Source organism: Nelumbo lutea, chromosome 5, assembly GCF_056320005.1.
Source record: "Nelumbo lutea isolate HS-2025 chromosome 5, American lotus-T2T, whole genome shotgun sequence".
Taxonomy (NCBI): domain Eukaryota; kingdom Viridiplantae; phylum Streptophyta; class Magnoliopsida; order Proteales; family Nelumbonaceae; genus Nelumbo; species Nelumbo lutea.
Genome location: NC_142688.1, coordinates 30,317,809 through 30,340,479, shown reverse-complemented (window position 1 = coordinate 30,340,479; position 22,671 = coordinate 30,317,809). Strand labels below are relative to the sequence as shown.

Below are 22,671 nucleotides of genomic sequence, written 5' to 3'. Positions count from 1 at the left end.
TCAGGTTCTTATATAATAGTTTGCAGATTTTGTACAATTTAATGTTATTGTTGGACTAAATCTTTTTTCATGATAAGTTTGTAAAAAGTTATAGTATGCATAAAAATAAGAAAAACAGAGCTAACATGATCTCTTCAAAGGTTTTCTATTGCAAGATAGTTATATCTTGTTGCCGAAGTAATACATCCTACGGGGTGCTATTCTCTCAATTAGAAACTTCTTAGAAAACCTTCACTTAGTTACAGGGACCAGTTGGGATTTACTTTGATTTTATAATCTGGTTGCAATTTTTTAAAAAGAAAGGGGCCATGGTCCAGACTGTAGAACAACTACGTCCATACTATCTTGACTAAAGTGGTTGAACATGTGCTCAATATTTAGTCTTTGTGCTGAAGTGTGTAATACAACAAGATGGCGTCTTTTATCAATGGCATTGTAATTGGAGAATCTTCTTTCACTGATAGAGAAGAGGATTAGCTGATAAAGTAGAATCTTTATGTTCTATTATACATAGATATTCATGTTATTTTCCTAAAAAGAATGCTAACATTAAGAGTACAGTACTTAAATCTTCATGTATGGGCATACGCGCAAAATCAGATATTAGACACAGTATTCCATTAAAAATCATCAATTAGGTTTTGTGAGTATGCAAGGCTTGCAAGTGTGGTTATTTTGGAACAATCTCTATTTCTCATATTCCATTTTTCTAGGAAGAAGTCTTTAGTTCTTATCCTATTTCTCCCCCTCTCTGTTAGTCGCTTAGCCTATTAGAACTTTAACTATTGTACATTAATCCAGCAATTCAGTTGTGAACCATAAGTGTTCTTATCATAGTTTTATGAAGATATAAGTAGTCTGTAGTAGTACTGCCAAGTTTTTGGTGAATGGAAAGCTCAGTTGAACTTTTTCCTACATCAAGTTTACTCACCATTTGGTGCTTTAACCTAAACACATTCAAAATATAATTTGTAGTTTTTTATGGGTCATTTACTTAGACACCCCTTAAGGTTTCACAATTCACATATTTACTAAAACCTACCTATAGTTTGCATTCTTACTAAAACATCCCCTGTAGTTTCAACCACTTTACTTAATTGACCTTCCATCAGGAACTGTTTGTATTTTCATTTGGGAATGGTCATATGACCTCTTAAAACGAGTAGAAAATGTGAAAGGGTAAGAGTGCAGGTTTTTTATTCCAAAAATATCCCTAGCAAGTCTCATATCAAGTTATCAACCTTTTTAGAAACAAAACATGGGGGCAAAATGAACATTTTTTCTTTTTTTTTTTTTTAATTTGCTCGAACATATATTAAGGTAAAAAATGCAGTTTCCTACTCCTGCCTAAGGAAAATAGTGATAAGTAAAGCGGTTGCGAATTAGAGGGGGTGTCTATGTAAATGACCTTTTTTATCATATCCACAGTGACAAACATTGGGGGGGGGATTCTTTGTCCTCAAATTCTGGGCTTTGGCCTCAGGAAATTGGAGTCACTTTCCTTTAAGATGTCAGAAGATTTAGGGCCAGCTGTGGATAATAAAAGGGGCCAGCTGTGGTTCAGGGATCTTTCTCAGTATGAGTGGTAGCACTTCTGGAGGGTCTTTAGGGTATCTTGATGATTTTAGAATATTCCCTTTTTTTTAACTTTTCCCTGTTTTACCCTTTAAAAAACTTTCTTCCATACTTTACGGTCAACACTTACCATGATGCCACAAGAGATAGGATTTTCATTTCATAAAGGAGTAATGGATTTTTTACCAACAAAAAGAGGAGCAATGAAATGTGGAGCTCGATTTTGTTATATAAAAAAGCTAAGGTTATTTTCCTTCATCTGGAGATTTTTCATGATTGGATTAATAACTTAGCTGCCAAAATGATTTGAACTTTATAGGGTTGATTACTTGATTTGTAGATCCACTGTTTCTGTGTGTCTAACAAAAGGGGACTTTAAGTTTTGAGAATTCACTGGCTTGAATTCTACAGTACTATATAAAAGATCTAATAGACTTAAAAAAGAAAGAAAGAAAAAAGCTCTTTTTGGCATTATGGGGAGATTTTGTATGATGAATATCTCTAGTTGTTTCGTTTTTGGCACTCCATCTCATGATCTTTTTTTTTTTTTTTTTTTATCAGCAAAGAGAATTTTATTATGATAAAAGAGATGTGATAATTGTACATATAGGGGCAAGACTGCTAACCAGAAAGAACACCCAATATTAAATAGCAACCCAAAATAAATGCAGCCTCAAAACCCCTTGCTTAGCCAGGGAATCAGCCAGCCCATTTGCAGTCCTTCTCACCCATTTAAATTCAGCATTGACATCCTTTGCAATACTTTCCACTTCCTTAAAAACATGTCTAAGAGTCCATGGAATGTTCCTGTTATAGTTAACCCATGAGACAATTGGCTTTGAATCCCCTTTCCAGCTCCACCTCCACCTGTTTGTAACCCAATTGTTTTTCTAGCCAAAGACCTTGCATGGAGTTTCCCAATCTAATAGGTCCTGAATATAGAGCAGCCATTGTCCTGCTTTCAGAGTTTTTAAACACACCACCTATCCCTGGCACATTTCCAAAGGAGCTTCCATCAAAGTTCAGTTTTATTTTGTTGCCTTCTGGAGGTTTCCAATCCATCATTGTTTTTTTTTTTTTTTTTTTTTTTGTTTAGAGGAGTTTTCCACTTCTGTCTAAGCTCTAAATAAGTCATTCACAGAGAAACTTTTAAAATTTTCCAAGGTTTTTACCCAATGTGCCACCTTTGTTTAATGGTGTCTATTACCTCCTCCAGAGATCTACTCTTATCATTGAAAATTCTCCTATTTTTTGATCAATAACAAATGGCTTTCCATTAACAGAATTAAGGATTCAGTACATGAATGGGGAGATAGACTTTCTTAACTCTCCCGACTCCCATCCAAGAAGTCCACCCAACAGGTGGGAAAAACAATTACAATTTAGCCCAGGGAAGAGAAACCCTATTCACCCCTTGTTTAGCTAACCTATCTGCAAAATAATTAGCAGATCTTTTAACCCATGAGAATTTTACATCAATATCCCTTGTCAGCCACTTGGAACTTCTTTTCGTTGTTGTAGTTCCACAGTCCATTAATTTCTTCCTCCAGCCAGCCCACTACCACCTCAGATCTTTTAATCCATTGAAAATTCTGCCGTTTTTCTCTTCCCAAACAACCCAAACTTCTGCTGCCTTTGTAACTCGCCATAATAGCCTCCGTCTTTTCTTTAGTTGCCTCAAGAAGTTAGTATCGGAAATGCCAACCACATCTTGAGGGGGAGCCCACCTACAACCAAAGTGATAAGAGAAATACTCCCAAATACAGAGCACAAAAGGACAAGAAATTAACAAATGGGAAAGCGATTCACCACTAGCTCTACATAAAGCAAAAATTAGGAGAAAGGCAGCAATTGAGCCTTCTTTATAGCAAATCACAAATATTAATCTTACCAAGGAAAGTTTCCCAACAAAAGGCTTGAATTTTAGGTGGGACAGGCTTACATCAAATCTCTTTAACTAGGCAATCTACCCCTACAGAAGCAGGCAAAGTGAGGTTTCTAAAAGGAGAAGAACAAGTGAAAAGATCATCAAGGGAGGCTGACCAGACTCTAGTATCCTCAAGCTTATCATCCAGAAAAACTGTCTCCAAGAGTCCAAGTAGATTGATAAGAGAGGTACACTCATTTTCCCTAAGGTCCCCTTCTGAATCCTAAGTCCCAACTTAGACCTTGGGAAGATCTTCCCAATCTGGAGACAGTTTCACCTTTTAGAGTTGAGAGGGCAAGGAGCTTAGAGAATTGTGTTTTAAGTGGTGTACCCCCTAACCAAAGGTCTTCCCAAAAGCATATTTTGCTCCCCTTTTCCACATCAAGGGAAATGAAGTTACAAAATGTTGGGTATACCTCATGAATGGCTTTCCAAGGACAAGCTGAGGTTGCAAAGGAGGCTACATCAACACCCCAACCACTTTCTTCCACCCCATGAATGCTTTTAATTACCTTATACCACAACCCATCTCTTTCAGATGAGAATCTCCACAACCACTTAACCTAGTAAGGCAATGTTTCTAAGGGTTAAGTTCCCTAATCCTAGGCCCCCTTTTTCTTTGGGTTTATGGACTTATTCCCACTTAACTAGATGAATTTTTCCTTCTCCCAGATCCCACAAGAAATCCCTCATACTCGTATACTTCTCAAGCTGTCTTGCAATTCTAGCTGGGATACGAAAGGTGGACAAGTAGGTAGGGAGGTTTTTCAAAGTTGCTTTGATTAGGGTTATTCTACCTCCTAGAGAGAGATAATTCTTTTTCCACAAAGCTATATTTTTTGCGAACCTCTCCGCTACTGGCTTTCAAAACCCATCTGATCTAGGATTTCCCTCAAGTGGTAGGCCTTGTAATCTAAGGGTCAGTTCCTTACCTCACACCCCAATAACTCATCAAAACTAAAGATGCCCCCTTCTTCCATATTGACACCAACTAATCCACTTTTTCTCCAATTCACCCTTAGACTAGAAAAACACTCAAAATTGTCAATCAAACCCTTCAAGAAGGGGAGAAAAGTGAGCAAACAAATAAATAGGGTGGAGGGATTAGAGGCATGCCTTGGGGATGATGAAGATGAAGATCCTTTTGATTTACTAGAAAAACACTCAAAATTGTCAATCAAACCCTTCAAGAAGGGGAGAAAAGTGAGCAAACAAATAAATGGGGTGGAGGGATTAGAGGCATGCCTTGGGGATGATGAAGATGAAGATCCTTTTGATTTGTGAATGAGCCTTTTAAGAAATGTTAAAAGTGTCAAATAAAAAGCTTTTTGGTGGAAATGGTAATCCATTTCCCTTCACAGAATTATTGGATGGGTAACCTAGCTGGGTGCCAACAGGTTATGGATCATTTTAAAAGTTGCTTTCTGCTACCTTCTTTTTGCTTTTTATAGGATCATCTGGCACTTTTCATATAATATAATCAAGTTGGTGAGGATTCTAACTTATTCTTGCCTTTTATGCTTCAAAATAGGTAAATGCAAGAGTTAGATTCAAGTCAGAATCCAAAGAACTTCCTTTACTGGAAGAGGAAATGGAGTTGAATGAAGAATATGCAGACTCAGCTGCTGGAATTGATGGTTCATCCAACACCTCAGAAAGCTTGTATGCTGAAAAGCATGAAACCTCCAGTGTACATGAAATGGATAGCCTCAAAAGTACAATGTCTGGTGATTTATGTGGAATTCCCTTTAGTCAAAGCCCTCAACCTGAGAAAGGAGACCTGTCTGACAATCGGCACTTGGCACAGGGAAGCAGTGATTGGGTTCATGGATGGAGCTCAGACTATTCTATGGATAATGACTTGGCAAATGCCTATGAAGAAAATAACAGACTGAGAGGAAATTTAGAGGTGGCCGAGTCTTCTATATTAGAGTTTAAGCTGGAAGTAAACTCTTTACAAAGTCATGCCAATGAATTAGGTGCTGAAACACAAAAGTTTGCCCAGCAACTTGCTGCTGAGATTGCTTCAGGAGAAGAGTTGGCCAAAGAAGTTTCCATACTGAAGTTGGAGTGTATGAAGTTCAAGGATGACTTTGAACATCTAAAACATTCTAGACTACATCCTCATTTTAACAGGATGGAAATTACTGAAAAAGACTGGAAGCACTTATTTCGGGATATGCAGATCAGATGGCTTCAGGGTCTCTTGGTTATGGAGGATAAAGTAAGGGAAGTTCAAAACAAGGCATGCCTCAAATATCATGACAGGGACTTCGAGTTTCTTCACCCAGACTTAGAGGCATTGCAATGCATTTTGCAGGACCTCAGACAAGGAACAACAGAAGTAATCTCTGTACTAAATACAGTACCGGGGGAAAGAGCTGATGTAAACGAGATTGGAGCAGTGAGCATACAGACACATGAACAACCTGTTCCTGGAGACAAGATGGACAGCTTTGATGTGGATAAGTGTCATCCTGGGGGTGTACCTTCTTCCTTAAGCAGGACAATGGAGTTGTGTGAGGAATGTGACCCCATTGAGTCTACCAATGTGTTGAAAGACAAAATTTGTGAGCTTCTTAGAGAGTTGGAAGAATCCAAAGCTGAAAGGGAAAGCCTTACAAGAAAAATGGATCAGATGGAGTGCTACTATGAAGCTTTAGTCCAGGAGCTCGAGGAAAGTCAAAAGCAGAAGCTGGGAGAGCTGCAGAGCCTCAGAAATGACCATGCCAATTGCCTCTACACAATTTCTTCTTGCAAAGCTCAGATGGAAGCAATGCATCAAGATATGAATGATCAATTCTTAAGGTCTTCTGAGGACAGGCGTAATTTAGAGTCTCTGAATGAGGAACTTGAGAGAAGGGCTATTGCCGCAGAAACAGCACTGAAAAAAGCTCGCTGGAGTTATTCTATCGCAGTGGATCAATTGCAGAAGGACCTTGAACTGCTTTCTTTCCAAGTCTTGTCTATGTTTGAGACAAATGAGAAGCTCATTAGTCAAGCTTTTGCAGAATCTTCACAACCATGTTTTGAGGAGGTCTTGGAGACAGTGGACCAAGACAATGCCTTAGAGAAGTACAAAATAAGTGTGCAAGGAAGCCAAGCAGTGGCTTATGTATCTCAGAAAATGGAGAAAGAATTGGCTTCATGTCAGGCTCTTCCACTTCAGAAAGTTCTGGCAGACAGGAAGAGTTTGGAGTCAAATGCTGATATAATTGCAGAAGTAAAGAGAAGCTCAGATACTTTGGATTCATTCAGTTGTTCCAAGGTTGAATTTCCCGAGACCAAGCTGGACTTTCAGGAATCTTGTGCTGCTGAACTTTTACAGTGCCAGAACCAGAATTTAGAGCTAAACAAACAACTTTTAGGTGAAGAGATTCTTTTCAAGGACTTAAAGAGATCACTTCACTTGCAAGAAGAGCTTTATTGGAAGGCTGAAGCTGAACTTTGTGAAATGCATGTTGCCAACACACATTTGGATGTCTACTCAAAAGTTCTGCAAGAAGCATTGCACGAAGCATGCAGCGGCATTACACTCATGGAAGAGAGGATGGATACATTAGAGCAACAGCTTGAGCAATCAACTCAATCAAAGGAATTGCTAATGCTTAGGTTACAGAGTGCATTGGATGATGTAGAATCATTGAATGAGTGCAAATCTAAATGCATTGCTAAGTGTAATGACTTGGCATTGCAAAATCAAATCCTGGAAGAAAAATTGGAGTCTGTTTCCAATGAGAACTGTCTTCTTTCTGAAAAGACTGCAGAATTTGAAAATCTAATGATGGAATGCAGAGAATACAAGAACAAATATATCACTTGTTCTGCGGAAAAAACAGAACTTGCAAATGTATTGAAGCAGGAAACTCTGGAGAAGTATTATCTTCAAGATGAAGTTGGCTGTGTGCATGAAGAGTTGAAAACCATCAAATCCAAATTTGAAAAGCAGGCCTCTGAGAGAGACAGTCTAGAGAGAACTGTCAATGCTTTGCAAGATAAACTGGGAGGTTTGATGTCAACCATGTTATCTTACTATGAGCAGATTAATGGACAGGCTGTTCCAGGTAAAACACTGCAACAGGACCTGGAGAACAAGGACTTTGGGAGTATCATCTTGCATTTGGAACAGCTTCAGAAGAAAGCATGTGAAACAACTCTTCAGCTGAGCCGAGAGAAGAAGCATGTGGAGGAAGAAAGAGACATTGCTCATGAGTCACTATGCTGCAAAGATTCAGAAATCCTGATCATGAGACAAAAGTTTGAATCTGATGTACATGACATGGTGAAGAAACTAGATTTGTCCAATCTCCATGTTGAAAAGCTTCAGCTTCAGCTTGAAGATCTTGATTATAAACTCAAGGATAGTTTAGGAGCTGAAGAAAAATATGCAGAGCAGAACAAAGAACTCTTATCTAAAATTTCAGATTTGGAAATTCAGCTGGAACATGTTACTACTGAAAACAGGAATCTTGTGGCAAATATTCATCAGCTCAGCTTAGAGAAGAAAGATTTGGAGGAGGAAAAAACCATTGTTCAATGGTCATTAGCCAGTAACGAGTTGGATATTATGGTTGTGAAAAAGAAGTATGATTCTGACATACAAGACATGGTGTTGAAACTACAGGTGTCCAATGCCCAGGTGGAAAAACTTCAGCTTGAACTTGAAGATACTGCCAACAAACTCAAGGTTAGTTCAGAAGCTGAAGAAAAATATTCAGAGCAGAACAAAGGACTCATGTCAAAGGTTGCAAATTTAGAAACTCGGCTAGAACATGCCACAACTGAAAATCAGTGTCTTGAAACAAAGGTTCTTCAGCTAATCCAAGAGAAGAAAGTTGCAGAGGAAGAAAGAGACATTGCTCGAGGGTCATTGAACGACAAAGACACAGAAATTCTGATTATGAGACAGAAGTTTGAGTCTGAAATACATGACATGATGCTGAAGTTACAATTATCCAATGCCCTTGTGGAAAAGGTTCAGGTTGAACTTGATCATGCTACCCGAAAACTCGGGATTAGTTTGGAGGCTGAAGAAAAATATGCAGACCAGAGCAATGAACTCTTATCAAAGAATACAAATTTGAAAATTCAACTGGAACAATGTACTACTGAAAACATGAATCTGGCAACAAAGATTCTGCAGCTCAGCCAAGAGAAGAAGGATGCAGAAGAAGAGAGAGACAGCATTCGAGGTTCATTAGGCTGCAAAGATTCAGAAATTCTGATCATGAAACAGAAGCTCGAATCTGGTTTACAGGACATAGTGATGAAACTAGATTTGTCTAATGGCCATGTTGAAAAGCTTCAGGTTCAACTAGAAGAAATTGCTAATAAACTCCAGCTTAGTTCAGGAGCCGAAGAAAAATATGCAGAGCAGAACAGAGAACTACTGTCAAAATTTTCAGATTTGGAAATCCAGATAGAACATGTTGCTACTGAAAATGAGAATTTTGCAACCAAGATCCTGGAATTTGGGAGTGGCACAGAATCTGAAATTTTGATCATGAAACAAAAGCTTGAAGATGATGTGCAAGACATGATGACTAAACTAGGCTTGTCTAATGCACATGCAGAGAAGCTTCAGCTAGCACTTGAAGATATTTCCAACAAGTTCATGGTTAGTTTAGAAGCTGATGAAAAATATGCAGAGCAGAATGGAGAGCTGCTATCAAAGTTTACAACAATGGAAGCTGAGCTGCAACAAGTTATTACAGAATACAACAGCCTTCTTCAAAGGATCTTGGCCCTGGAAAGCATAAATGGGGAACTTGAAAGAACTAAATTGGATATTGCTGAACATACACAAGAAAATCAAGATTTGATCCTATCTTTACAGTCTAGCAATGAGGAATCTGTGAAGCTGGCTGTTGAGCTTAGTAGCTTAAAAGAAAATTTAAGGTGTGTAAAAGATGAATTACACTCTGAGAGAGGCCTCAGAGAAGAGCTACAGGGTACAGTTTCAAATCTTACATCCCAGTTGAATCAGAACCGTGACCAGTTACTCTCTTTTAACAAACAGAAAGCTGAACTGGACCAACTCAAGCAACTAGTATCAGATTTGGAAATAGAAAAATCAAGAATCTACTATAATCTGTTGAACAGTGAGGAGTGCCTAAGAAAGGCCGACAAAGATGCTTCATCGCTTCAACTGCAAATTAGAGATCTGGAAACTGACTTGACAGAAGTGCATGGACATTTATTAGCTGCAAATATCGAGGCCATTTTTACAAGAAATCAGTTCCAGACTAGGATGCGGGAGCTTGTTCAGCAACTTCTGTCTTTGGATGGTTGCCATAGAGAACTCCTTATGAAGCATCTTGATGCCCTAACTGCCCTCAATGGACGTGTTGCTAGTGAAGCACAGTTTGTTGAGGAAAATGCAAGATTGTTGACAACTGTCAATTCACTGAAATCTGAGCTGGAAGTCTCTGCTGCTGAGAAAAAAACCCTAAGGGATGAAAAGGAAGCTATGTTAATTGAACTTGAGAAGAACAAGACTGAGGCAGCAACTGCAGAAATGGAAGCTGTTGAAGATAACCACTGCCATATGCTTGAGGTTAAACAATATAAGCACATGCTGGTAAGTTCTGAAGAAGAGATTGATAATCTTAGGACCTCCAAGTGTGAACTGGAAATTGCAGTTATAGTGCTTAGAGCCAAATTAGACGAGCAACATGGTCAGATATCCTTGCTCGAGGAATATGGTGATGAACTGATGATGCTACGGAACAAGTGCAATGAGCTTGTTCACAAGCTCTCTGAACAGGTTTTGAAGACAGAAGAATTCAAGAACCTATCAATGTATTTGAAGGAACTCAAAGACCAGGCTGATGCTGAGTCTCTCCAGGCTTGTGAAAAGAGAGAAACTGAAGAATCTTCTTCTACTGCTGGGCAAGAGTCTCTGAGAATTGCTTTTATCAAAGAACAGTGTGAATCGGAGCTCCAGGAGCTAAGAAACCAGTTTGATGCTTCCAAAAAGTATGGGGAGGAGATGCTGCTGAAATTGCAAGATGCTCTTGATGAGGTAGAAAATCGGAAGAAAAGTGAAGCCTCTCACTTGAAAAGAAACCAAGAACTGTCACTGAAGATCCTAGAATTGGAGACTGAGTTACAAGATGTACTGTCTGACAAACGAGAAAAGGTCAAGGCTTATGATAGAATGAAAGCTGAGTTGGAATGCTCATTAATAAGCCTTGACTGTTGCAAAGAAGAAAAAGAAAAGCTTGAAGCTTCTTTACAAGAATGCAACAAGGAAAGGACTAGAATCGCTATTGAGCTTAGCTCAACAAAAGAACAGCTGGAAAATTTTGTCTCTTCCATAGAAGGAAATTTTCGATTGGGAGATCTGAGGCACATGACATCTAAGCAAGTTACAGAAGAGGATCAACAAGAAGCATTGGTTGCAAGTGTTGGGAGGGATGCGACAGACATGGTTTCTGCAAACGATGTAAGTAGGAACCAGTACTCTAAATCCTTGGACCAAGAGAGTCTGTTCCCTTGTAAATGTGTAGAAGATGCTTCCATAGTTCTGAATGATGAAAGTAATCATTCCTGTGAGCATATGGAATCACCATCTGTTCAGGTAACAACCTGTTACTCAAAAGCATCATTTTTTGTTTAGCTCCTTGGCAATGTTGTCAAACTTGGACTGCACATAAAACTAGAATTCACACTGGATCTTGGTTTTACCAGTTAACCAGATGATAGGCTTGTTCAAATGGTCATTTAATTGGGACCTGGAGAGAAAAGTCATTGGTTCACTAGTTCAACCATCTGGTCTGTTCCAAGTCTTACAACACCGCTTCATGGTTGATTAATTGCCTTAGACACTTTGCAGAAAGACTGGAGGAACTGATTTTTTGTCTTGAGGAAGGTTAAATGTTTTATGCACCTTTATAAAAAAAGGTTTTGTGCATCTTTAAAATTATTTACTGTTTTTAATATTTTAAATTTATTTACCTTATCTTTTATTGCTTTTCCTCTTTAACAAGTAAAAGAACATCTAAAGCATCTCCAAGCAGTATTGTACTGCTATATTACTGTGAAATATGGAAAACTGGTGAGCATGGCCCACATATGGAATTGCCAGGCTCAGTCCTTCAAAATCCTTCAAAAGTAGAATGATCATTAAAGCACAATGGATTCCTAGAAGGTGAGGCACAAGGCCAAAAGGTATGGCACACACCTGATCCAAGTGAGGTGCTCAATCAATGAGAAAACTAGAAGAACACAAGACAGATCCAAGAGATGCAGTCCCCTTCTCTCCAGGTTTGTTCTAGTGAGACATTTATCCAGAGACATAGCCCAAATCAGAAAGTTCACTTTCGAGGGAGGGGTAGGATTCCAAATTTTCTTGCTAGGAAAATCCGAAAACCTGATCTGCTCAGATTTGAAGCCATAGATCTCACTGAGAAACATCCTTCACCATTCCACTTCCAACACCACTCATCCTCCTTGCAATGTGCAATCTAAATTCCAAAAGAATGAAATCCTATTATCTCAATTGGTTAGAGCACCAAGTTATTAACATAAAGGTTGTACTTTGGTTTAAGTCCTAGTCCTACATAAGGTGAACTGTTTAAAGATACCTATTCAAATATCAGTTCAAGGTTAGTTCATTAAAATTTATCTAAAAGTTAGGTGAGGTACAACTCACAAGTTGATCCTCACTTTTGAGCTTTGGAACACCTTTGAGGCACTTGTTGGACCCACTGTTGTCAGTACAGCCAGGGAGATCCTCTGGCCAACAACATCCAATCACATGATAGTGATTTTCCTGTTTGGAGACATTTTCTTGAACCATTTAATATGATGATAATGACTAATCCAATCTGGTTGACCCTTGGTGTACAATCTGTGTACCTAGGTTGCTGCACCCACTTTAAGTGCACATATTAGCAATCTGGTGGTTTGTATCTCAACTCTCCTGTAACTGAAGTTATACTTCTCATTGGGAAATGTTTTGTTTTGTTTTGTTTGTTTGTTTATTTGTTTATTTATTTATTTTTTTTTTCTGAGTCTTTTGACATAGAAGTGCATATAATAGCCAGTGGGAAGTTGAAGCACAAAACCATTCTTCAGACGTGTACAAAATGCATTGCCTAAAAACAATGCATGTCTTCCAAAAATTGACAAATTATCTCTTGGCAATAAATCCGATTGAAATATGAGGAAGTAGAGGAGAAGGAAAGAAGAGGGAAAGGAGAAGGAAGAAAGAAAGAAGAAAAGGTTTGGAGCAATAGAACAGTGCTGGCGGAGCCAGCTTCTATTATATTATATAGGGCAGCAGAAATAAGAAGGGAAAAGACCCTTGTGCCCCTGCTGTAAGTGAGTACAATAACAGAAATAACAGAAAAAAAAACGCTTTAACTAGCCAAACAGACCCTAACACAAATAACTAAATTATTTCAACATTATCCAATTATCAACTTAAGTCAGCTTTTGCTAAAACAAATGTAGTCAACACTTATTGATTTATTAAAAAAAGCAAAAAAAGGGGGAAAGAAATAAGCATTTGATTGTTCATGAGAATTGAAGGGAATTCTAAGGGTGATTGTGGGCTGGCTGTCATATCCAGACTCAGTTGTTTGGAGTTATAGGGATCTCATAAAAAAAATTAAATGTTTAACAAGGCACATAACATGTAGATATCAGTGAGTGGGTAGGGAGGCAAATGCCTTGGTTGATTATCTTGCTAAACAGGGGTCTACTAGGGACCGTTTATTTTGGGTAGCATTGTAATTTTATTTCTGATCTCTTGTAATGTTTAGGGGAGGCTGCATCCCGTGCCTTTCCAGGGGATTCTTGTAAAATCTTATTTCTCTTGATTAATGAAATCATTTTCAATTATCAAAAACAAAAGATAGTTAAAATTTTTGTTTATTTTTCTAGCAACTGTATCTTTTGGATATAATAATAGAACTAACTGCTCTTTTCCTGTTGAATAATTACTAATAGAAAAGCCTTATCGTAGCTGTTTCATTTCCATATTTCTTGATTCTTGTAGTTCTAGCCAGCAGTACTATCCTTTGAATTTTGCAACTTATGTTTTCTATAATGAAGGCCTACTTGTTTTTTCTTCGTATTACCCCAATTTTTGTGGAGAGTCAAACCTTGTAGTAGTTTTCTCTATATTGTTTGCCTTCTTTGTAAGTATGTAGAAACATGATTTAATCATTCTTTCTTCATATCACATGAGTTTGCCCCCAGTAAAATTTATGTATGTTGCTGCTTAACAGGATTGCTCAAGAAGTGTAATTGGACTTTCAAGGAAAGTAATCATAAACCAAGAGGACCTGCTTCAAAATAATGTGAAGGGTTTGGTAATCATAAATGACCATTTCAAAGCCCAAAGCTTAAAATCTACCATGGATCTCCTACAGAAAGAGGTATCTTGCTTGGTGTTGTTGGGAAGGCAACAAGAGATGTTTTGTTTGAACCATTTTATTTCTAGGTTTCATGCATATAATACAGGATAGTTTTTGAAGGGAGAAGAAACAATAATTTTCTTTGTTAGGTAGAGAAATCTGTCTTGACTGAAATTCAATCGACCAGCATTTTCTGATGGAGATGAAGTCTAAACCCATATTGTTTGCTTGCAGTTGGAAAAGATGAAGAATGAGAACTTGGCTCCTAATCCAGAAGATGAGGAGCATCATATTGAGGCAGGTTTTCAAGGGTTACAGAGAGACCTACTGCAATTACATAAGGTACTGACACCACCCACCCCTCATACTGCTCTCACTCCATGAGTGCTTCAATGAAACTTTTCATTAACTTTCCTTCCTTTTCCTCAGGTAAATGAACAATTAGGGACCATATTCCCTTTATATAATGAAATTTCTGGCAGTGGGAATGCATTAGAAAGAGTACTTGCATTAGAAATTGAGCTGGCAGAAGCATTTCAGGCAAAGAAGAAATCAAGCCTCCATTTTCAGAGGTAGGTAATCCCTACTGGTACTGGGGGAGAGGGGGATGGGTTGCATAGCCTTATTTGACAATTTTGATGTTTTATGGCTTTACTTTCTCTGGTCAATTGAAAAATTGGCCATCAATGTTTCATTGTGAAAATCTTAGCTGGGTAAACTTGATTTTATGGGAATATGAAACATATTACTGGGACTTAAAACTTGCTGCAATGAGAGGAGTGCTATATGGTCTTTTGCTGCAATGTTTCTGTGAGAAGATTAGATCAGTATTCCTTCTCACGTCTTGATTCAATGACCATTTCACTAATTGTTTAACATCATCTTGAAGCATGGTTTCAAAGCCTAAAAACCTCTTCAAGTGTATAATAAGAGCTCCTTTATTATTTCAATAGACAAAGCATGACATATTTCCCATTTTGATTGTTCAGCTCTTTCCTGAAACAACACAATAATGAGGAAGCCATATTCAAAAGCTTCAGAGATATCAACGAGCTTATCAAAGACATGCTGGAACTGAAGGGGAGGCATACAGCTGTGGAGACTGAGCTGAAAGAAATGCATGTCCGCTACTCTCAACTAAGCCTTAAGTTTGCGGAAGTGGAAGGAGAGAGACAGAAACTCTTGATGACCCTCAAGAACAGAGTTCCCAAGAAGACTTTGCAAATAAGTCATTCCACATCAGCTAGCACTGAGGACTGTCAGTAGCACCAGTTGTTGGTTGCCATATATACATCCCCGGCTGTCTTCAGTCCCAGAAGTCGCCCTCTTATTTGACAAAAGAGATCAACAGATCGACATCTTTTCTGAGTTAGGACACTGGTGCGCTTCTGAACTGAATTCCTGTAAATAGGTCATAGGGCTTGGTCTTAGTAGATGCCAAAGCGGAATTGCAATCCTAGTGTAAATAATAAATGCCTTATTCCAATTTCATGGTTGACTACAAAAAAATCAGTGTAGAATCCCTGTAACACGCTTACCTATTCAATTCATACATCGGTGTGTAGTTTGTTGTATAGTAAACCACATTCTTTCATTTATCTCAGTTTCTCTGGTGGTCCAGCTGACTTTGTAGAGGAACATTCTTCTTGATTTGACTTTGTCTCCACCAGAGCTGGGATATCTTTTCTTGGGAAACCACAGTTATTGCCATAGGTTCGGATTTAATCTTTAATTCAATTACTTATGTAGTTATTTGGCTTTACCCCAAGTAATGGAGATTCAACCTGCGAGTACAGGTTATATATTTTCTTTTCGCACTATGTAGTATTCAGTATTCTACGTTCATGTCAAGTTGTCAACCATGCAAATTTGTTTTCTGGTGAAAATTGTCTACACAGTTTGTTCCCCACCATACTGTTCCAGATGTATGGCGAAGGATTTGTTTTACCAACTTAGAATATTGTTCTACCAAATCAAGGTTTACAACCTAGACTTTGCGAGTATCTTATGACTTGTGAAATGAAAAATGCTGAAATGAGGTAACAATAGATTTTTCGGAAAAGTACGGACAGGCCCAATGCAGATTTCTGAAGCTATAAACATTTCAAATGTCAAAACCCCCCCACTCTATACACCAATGCCCGCCCTTGAATTTGCATCAATTCTTAGCTGGCACCCACCCTAACTGTATTTTGGGCCTAAAAATTGTGACCCTGGGCTGAACTGTCACTCCCTACATTTTCTTACCTGCCTCCCAATGGCCTGGGTGGCACACTTGGAATTGTTCCAGCCACCAGTTTCTGGGTTGATGATTTGACTGTCTGGTTCCAATGGACAATCTGTTCTGATAAAAATAAAACAAAATTAAAATAAAAATGGTCAAAATTGGTGAATGGGTTAAACAGTTTGATGGTTTGATTGCCTGGGTCAATGAATCGTTGACCAAGTTTTTGTCTGGATGGTTCCCAGGTCAAAAGGTCCGACCGTTTGAATCAACGGCAGTTCGAAAACATTGTGCTTAACAATGAACAACATACAAAATCAGTAGTTATGCTTATCAAGGGTTCAAAATAAAAACGCGAGCAATGAACATATTCTATAAATGGTGTGAATTGTCAGAAAAGAGTTACTAGAGTCAGGTTGTTACGACTTACCAGTCAAAAATAATGCTTAGTGGTCTGCAGCTTCCCAAATATCAGTGCTAACTTCTTTCTACGATTGGGTTGTTACGACTTACCAGTCAAAAATAATGCTTAGTGGTCTGCAGCTTCCCAAATATCAGTGCTAACTTCTTTCTACGATTGGGTTGGTACTTGGTACTTCGGTAGAAATCTAACGGTTGGGGATTAGAAGGCCGTCCTGGGGACCTGCTTAAGGATTAGATAGTGTAACTATCAAATTAAGCAAACAAGTAAGATCATAACAGCCTTCCTATGAAGAGGATGTCTTTCAAATCGTCTCCACTTAAAAAAAGTTTCATTCCAACAATATGGGGTCGACTAAGTTTATGGAAATTCTGTTTTTGCCATTCGACTTTATCAAGAGCTAAATCTTCTGTGAAGTTGCACTTATTACCACCTGAACTCGTGTCCTTTTTTTATCTGGCCTTTGTTACAAAACCATAATCTTGCATCATGTAACTACTCATTCATGCAGTATGCGGTCTTTGGTGTACATCATGACTACGTCTTGTTCCCTCATTTATCACATATTAGTGACACCCTGGATTTCCACAAATCAATTAGGTGGCTTCAATGGTCAAATTTAAAGTGGTCTGGCATCCCTCTTATATGAACAGAGAAGGGTGTCCTCCAGCTAAAACAGTTTGATTTGGAATTTTACCATTTGGGGTTAATGGAATTTGTTGAGACAGAAAATTCCCATAACGGTTTCTAAACATGGACCTACAATCCTTGATGAAACCAATATCTTCTGTGCCTATCTGAAAAGTTCCAACTATTTTACCCTTTGAAAGGACAGCTCATGCTGTCCACCTCTGAAGGTGAAGGACAACCCATTAAGACCATGTAATAAGGTAGCAATACTTCCAATATTTTTGTGATATGGCCTGCTTTTGATTCATTGTCATTTCCATCTGCATTTGCTATTTTACTCCCACAAAAGAGTCAGCATAAAATCCAAACAATTCTTGGGTTATAAATAAACTTAACTGATAAATTTTGAATGAACCATAATGACCATCTAGAAGTGATCAAAAAGTCGTGCAAAGGAATTATTCATCAATCGATTAAAGGCAGCAACACCCCATCTTACAAAGAAAAAAAAATAAAAGAAAAACCATCAATGCTCTTTCTTCTGATTCCAGTAGTGTTCTCGTTCTTCTGTGCAGAGAGAATTGGCCCTGATTCTAATTTTCTGAAATCCCCCAATTCCTTTTTCTATCTGACAAACATGAAGGAATTGCGAAAGTAATTTCATACAAGAAAACCACAAGGTCATCACAGACCGCACAACTTAACAAACCAGACCTTCCAAGCCTAGAAGAGCCACTTTGACTACTGAAGAATGCAGTCTAGACCGTTCTGGCAACCCTTGGAAATGCATATGAAACCTACTTAAGATGAGTTCACCCTGGTAATGACAGTCACAGGATTGAGCATGAACACCTGTTCTTCTTTGGGGAATCAGCCATCAATTTTTCTGAGCCATGGAGAAAATCATGTTAGTACTACAGAGATGTTGGATTGAGACTTGCATTCTGTGTATGACATCAGTGTTGGGTACATATCCAAATGCATTAGTTATTGAAAATGTGAACTCATTTCATGCTACTAGTATGTGCTAGTGTTTTCAATCTAATTACTAATTCTGAACCTTCTGTTTGATGTGCTAATACAAATCACTGAGATTGGATGGTCCAAAATCACCCAACATTAAAACATATCATTTATTCAGTAGCATTATCTTTTGTTTTTAAGTATTCAGTAGATTATCTGCTTACATAATTTCTAATCAATGTGACTGGAATGTTCAAATCATGCAATTTACAAAAACATTTTGAGTCAAATTCTTCCTACAACTCTGTACAACTATCTGCTTGCCACAACTTTCTGTCTTTCCCCCTTAGTATTGATTTTTTTTTTTTTCTGTTTCAGAAGAAAAAAAAAAAAACCAAAAAGCACAAAAACTGGCTGGTCCAAAATCATCTGTTCAAATGTCTTGCAGTTATTCTACAATGTGACAAATATTGCAGACTTATGCTGCATGTTCTACCAAGCATAAACCATTATGTTTCTAAACAGATTAATAGTTTTCAAATCTTGGAAACAGGGTTCAAATCTTGGAAACAGCCTCGCTATATGTGCAGGGGTAAGGCTGCGTACATCTGTCCCTCTCCAGGTCCTGCATTGGAGGAGCCTTGTGCACTGGGCTGCCCATATGAAAGGGGTTGAATGCAAAGTCTTGGCTGTAAAAGAGCCAAAAACACAAATGAACAGATCGAAAAAATTTCCACCACCCGTTACAGTGAAACACTTGGAATCATTAAAAACAGTGAAACTGCCCAAGGTCATAAAGGGAATGCAGTTCGTATGTAGTTCTTGTAGCCCACATGCAGGTATTATGTGGCAACTTCAGTAGAGCTCTGAAAGCCATTCATATTAAACAATTTCAGACCAGGGCTCCCTCATTTGTTTTCTTTCTTTTTCTGAGAACTTAAAATTTTCAATGATTTACACAGAGGCATGATATGGCAGCCATATATGGTAGCATGTGACCTCGGCAATCTAGGGTATCTATTAGAGAATAGACAGTCATTGTTGGTATCATTTGGCAATATGTCCAGAAAAGTGTCTTTGTGCAGTTCTATACCTATAGTGTATTAACAACTTTGCACCAATTGAACCTCCTATAAACCTCACAGTAAACAATGGGATAACTTGTGCAGTTCTACAGTTTTTGTTTATATAACAAGTAGTTCCTCTATACATTCTTCTTCCGTAAAAATATAGTCCTTTTATGCATAGTTCTACACTTTAGTTTTTATTTTCATCATTTATCCTCATGCTTTGAAGATCATGCCTTGTGCATCAGATCCTAATGTACACACATATTTTAAAAACATTGACCCATGCAACTATGCTAACATGAAAGGTTATATATTTTGCCAAGTACCATTCTTCTTGTCTGATAAAGGAGGTCGCACAACAACATGCATAGTGATGACTCCTCCTGGAAGTTCACCAACTGGTACCCTGGATTCAGCAAGGGTCCTACTGTTTTCTAGTATCTTCCCCGCATTGATAAGCTTCACATCATTTATTGTCTTTGGCCCATTTTCTTTGTCTACAGAATAAGCACATACTTTAGTTAGAAGATAAAACCACCAAGTAAATGAAAAGGTGAGCACCATGGATGAATGTTGTAAACCATGGGACCAATTCAAGTCGTTATTTTATAAATGAGCAACAGAGAATTGAAAGTAATAAGACATTTTCTTTTCCTTGGACAGGATTACAAAAGGAAATAATGCTTAAACCTTGGGTAGGATGGAAAGAAAAACAAAGACAAAACAACAAATGAAGATTACTTCACCATCCATGCTTTTGTCTTACTACTCCAGTTCAGTTCCTTTTACTCTGAAGCAGAACTCCTACTAAACGTAGAAGATGTCAAGAACCATAATCACCATCTACAAGTTATCCTGAACATTCAGGATCAGACATTTGAAGGTTTCACAAGTTCACAAAACTAGTCTATCTTCTGATATTCCTTTTTTTTTTTTTTTATAAAATCAACCTACCAATTTCACAGAGTAAACTTTTAGATTAGACTATGAAGCATTTGAACATGGACAAGTGGAAGTTATGCAGATAACAATTAAACATCTTGCGATAGGTTGAACTCATGCTAGTTCTAGTGATAGCATGGTGGAAACCAGATTTCCTACCAGATGAATTCAAATAGAAAACACTGCATTGTTAATCTAACACTTCATGAATCTGTTCAAGGAAAGCTAGCACCAAGAAAGGAGGTTGTGGTTTCAAATCCCAGGAGAGAGAGAGAGAGAGAGAAGTGAAAACAAGTAAGCAGACAATGAAAAGAGTTCAGATGGTTAAGCCCATCTTACCGACTTATTGACTTAACATCTAAAATGTAACTCAAGCAAGATTTTTTCAAGTCTGTTGGTTTCTTCATGATGCACGAAAGAACGTAATCAACCTATAGTTGTCAATTACATCTCAATGATGGTAGACATAGACTCATCTTATATTAAGAAATGAAAAGAGAACATACTTACCACCATTAGTAGGAGAGTTGAATAGTCCATCTTTGTGGAGAAACACTAAACGAGGTAAATTAATTTAGACAATACAAATAGACAACCATCAATTCCTTTTAGGCAGATATCAAAATTAAGGAGAAAACAAATCTTAAGTTCTTTCCAAGTGATGAACAAGAGAATCCTAATTACAAATATCTAAAAATTTGAAACCGTGAATCAGATCATAGAGATCTCCAGTAAACAAAAAACACGGAAGACAATCATCTAAAAGTATTCAGACATGTTAAGATCCATGATTTATGAAAGTAAGAGGACGAAAAATGCCAAACCTTGAGGCCATTGAGCAAGTATGATTTCCTTCAGAGATCCTACAGTAGTAGAAGGATTGTACTTGTTGGGTCCAATGTCGGTGCCATCAAAAAGCCTGAATTTGAGTTCAATCAATTCGTCTGCAGCCATTCAAGAGCCCTTCAAAACAAAACGACTTAAATTTTCAGTTTTCCATGGTCCTCACACCCGAACAACCCAGTTATACTATAAACTCAGAGAATTTTCATCAGAAATCCTTTTCTATTACTTCTTCACTAGAAGACACTTCTTCTCTTTACGTGCCAAACCAGACAGAACCCAGATCAAACCCGATGGAGCTCGCTGTTGCTACGATTCTGTTACCAATAAGCCTCACAGAAATTCATGAGATAAAGAACAAAAAGAGAAAGATCATTTGTTTAACAAGACTTTAGGTGAAGATCCTTATAAAAGCCTCCCCAAAGGCTTCCCCTCAAGATTCTCATTGAAGACCCAGTTCTTCGATTGTTACAGAGAAGACCCAGCAAAACCCATTCAAGATCACCCTGAAACAAGAGATTTCCACTAAAGGACCATCAAGTAATGGAAATTTTTGAAGTATTACAGCTCGTTAAGAAACACCGATTGCAGTTTTCCGGAAACCCAAGAAGAATCTGGCAATAATGAGGAGAAAAGTGATAATGAGCCACACTTTTGTCAGCTTAACGGGCGCATACACTTCCTTTTATTGCTGTAGGAAAAGGAACAAACCCAAACGGCAACTTTTCAGTTTTCAGGTTAGACTTTTTTTACTGCACCCCACCCCCTCCCCTGTTTATAAAATTATTGATTAAATGACCCCATTTTATCTTTAATTTGAAGCATAAAAATACACTAAAAAAAAATTGTATCAACTCAATAAATACAACGTTTAATCAGTAGACTTCTTCCAATCATTTATTCGAACCCATCTATTAAATAACTGATAGAAGAGTAGATTTCTATTTTCAATTAATTTTGCCAGGGGACCATTTTATTTGGTGGCCAACTGACTTAACCCAGAAACAAGCACCATATATCAGTTTGGAACAATTCAATGGGGGATGGACAGCCAAAACTTCTACAGACTACAGCCTAGACTGGCAGAAGATTTGCAAGGTAAACGGTGCAGAGTGATCTCATTCATCTACCAAATCTTATGCGTGCATTATATGGTTTAAGCAATGGCTAAGGAGGGTTCCAAGTTTGAGTCCACCAGCTTTGTAAACTATGAGCTAGTTTTATCAGGAAGGGGTCCTAAACATGGCACCCTCTTTTCATGTGATCTGGACATTCATGGGGCCATCTCTCAACTAGATCATCATCTAATTCTGTCATTGAAAATTGTTTAGTGTCACATCCATTGTTAAATTATGCCCTCAAAACATTTCTTACTGTTTAAACTCGTTTTTTTTAGTCTGTTCTCAACTCTTCTAGTTCCTTTTGACTTACAACAAACCATTTCTTATTGATGCTGCAGGCTATCTTCTCTGCATGTGATGAAACATCTCAAGCTGCTTTTCCACATTTCATCGCATATTGGAACTAATCTCAGGTTGTTTCAAAGAAGTTTATTTATTGACTCTGTCCTTTCTAGCTTATCCACCCATCTATCTCAACATTTGCATTTCTGTCTGTCGCTTTTTGAACATGTTATTTCTTCACCAGAACGGCCCAAATAAATAGCCTTGACTATGTAAGCTTATGGTAGTTACAACCATATTGCATTG

General features: G+C 37.9%; 2 protein-coding genes across 13 annotated transcripts in view; one reads left to right on the top strand and one right to left on the bottom strand.

Moving 5' to 3' along the window:
- LOC148851388 (uncharacterized) overlaps positions 1-22,671 on the top strand; it is a 43,092-nt gene extending 20,421 nt beyond the window's left edge. For 6 of the 11 annotated variants that reach the window (XM_088944940.1, XM_088944944.1, XM_088944943.1 and 3 more), the window contains 5 exons: positions 5,034-11,084; positions 13,741-13,890; positions 14,104-14,211; positions 14,299-14,441; positions 14,859-15,673. In XM_088944940.1, coding sequence (XP_088801066.1) covers positions 5,034-11,084; positions 13,741-13,890; positions 14,104-14,211; positions 14,299-14,441; positions 14,859-15,135 — 6,729 coding nt within the window. In that variant the 3' untranslated portion in view covers positions 15,136-15,673. Of the gene's footprint in view, positions 1-5,033; positions 11,085-11,194; positions 11,376-13,740; positions 13,891-14,103; positions 14,212-14,298; positions 14,442-14,858; positions 15,674-22,421 lie in introns of those variants that run through there. The other 5 variants (XR_016099301.1, XR_016099302.1, XR_016099300.1 and 2 more) reach the window with 5 other exon arrangements.
- LOC148851389 (membrane-anchored ubiquitin-fold protein 3-like) lies at positions 17,519-21,947 on the bottom strand. 2 transcript variants are annotated; one of them, XM_088944949.1, is made up of 4 exons: positions 21,192-21,947; positions 20,944-21,082; positions 19,504-19,674; positions 17,519-18,030 (listed from the first exon to the last, which is right to left on the bottom strand). In XM_088944949.1, exons 2-4 carry the CDS (start codon positions 21,071-21,073, stop codon positions 17,975-17,977), a joined length of 357 nt encoding a protein of 118 aa, XP_088801075.1. In that variant the 5' UTR covers positions 21,074-21,082; positions 21,192-21,947; the 3' UTR covers positions 17,519-17,974. The 2 variants fall into 2 exon arrangements, with proteins under 2 accessions (XP_088801075.1, XP_088801074.1); XM_088944948.1 differs by having other exon boundaries at positions 20,944-21,831.

Bases quoted from the DNA above. Each gene is read 5' to 3' on its own strand.
- LOC148851389 (XM_088944949.1), bottom strand. From the start codon at position 21,073: ATGGCTGCAGACGAATTGATTGAACTCAAATTCAGGCTTTTTGATGGC. The intron at 19,675-20,943 runs GTTTGGCATTTT...CTTATTCTGTAG, and splicing joins ACTTGCTCAATGGCCTCAAG to ACAAAGAAAATGGGCCAAAG. The intron at 18,031-19,503 runs GTACTTGGCAAA...TCCATGGCTCAG, and splicing joins TTTATCAGACAAGAAGAATG to AAAAATTGATGGCTGATTCC.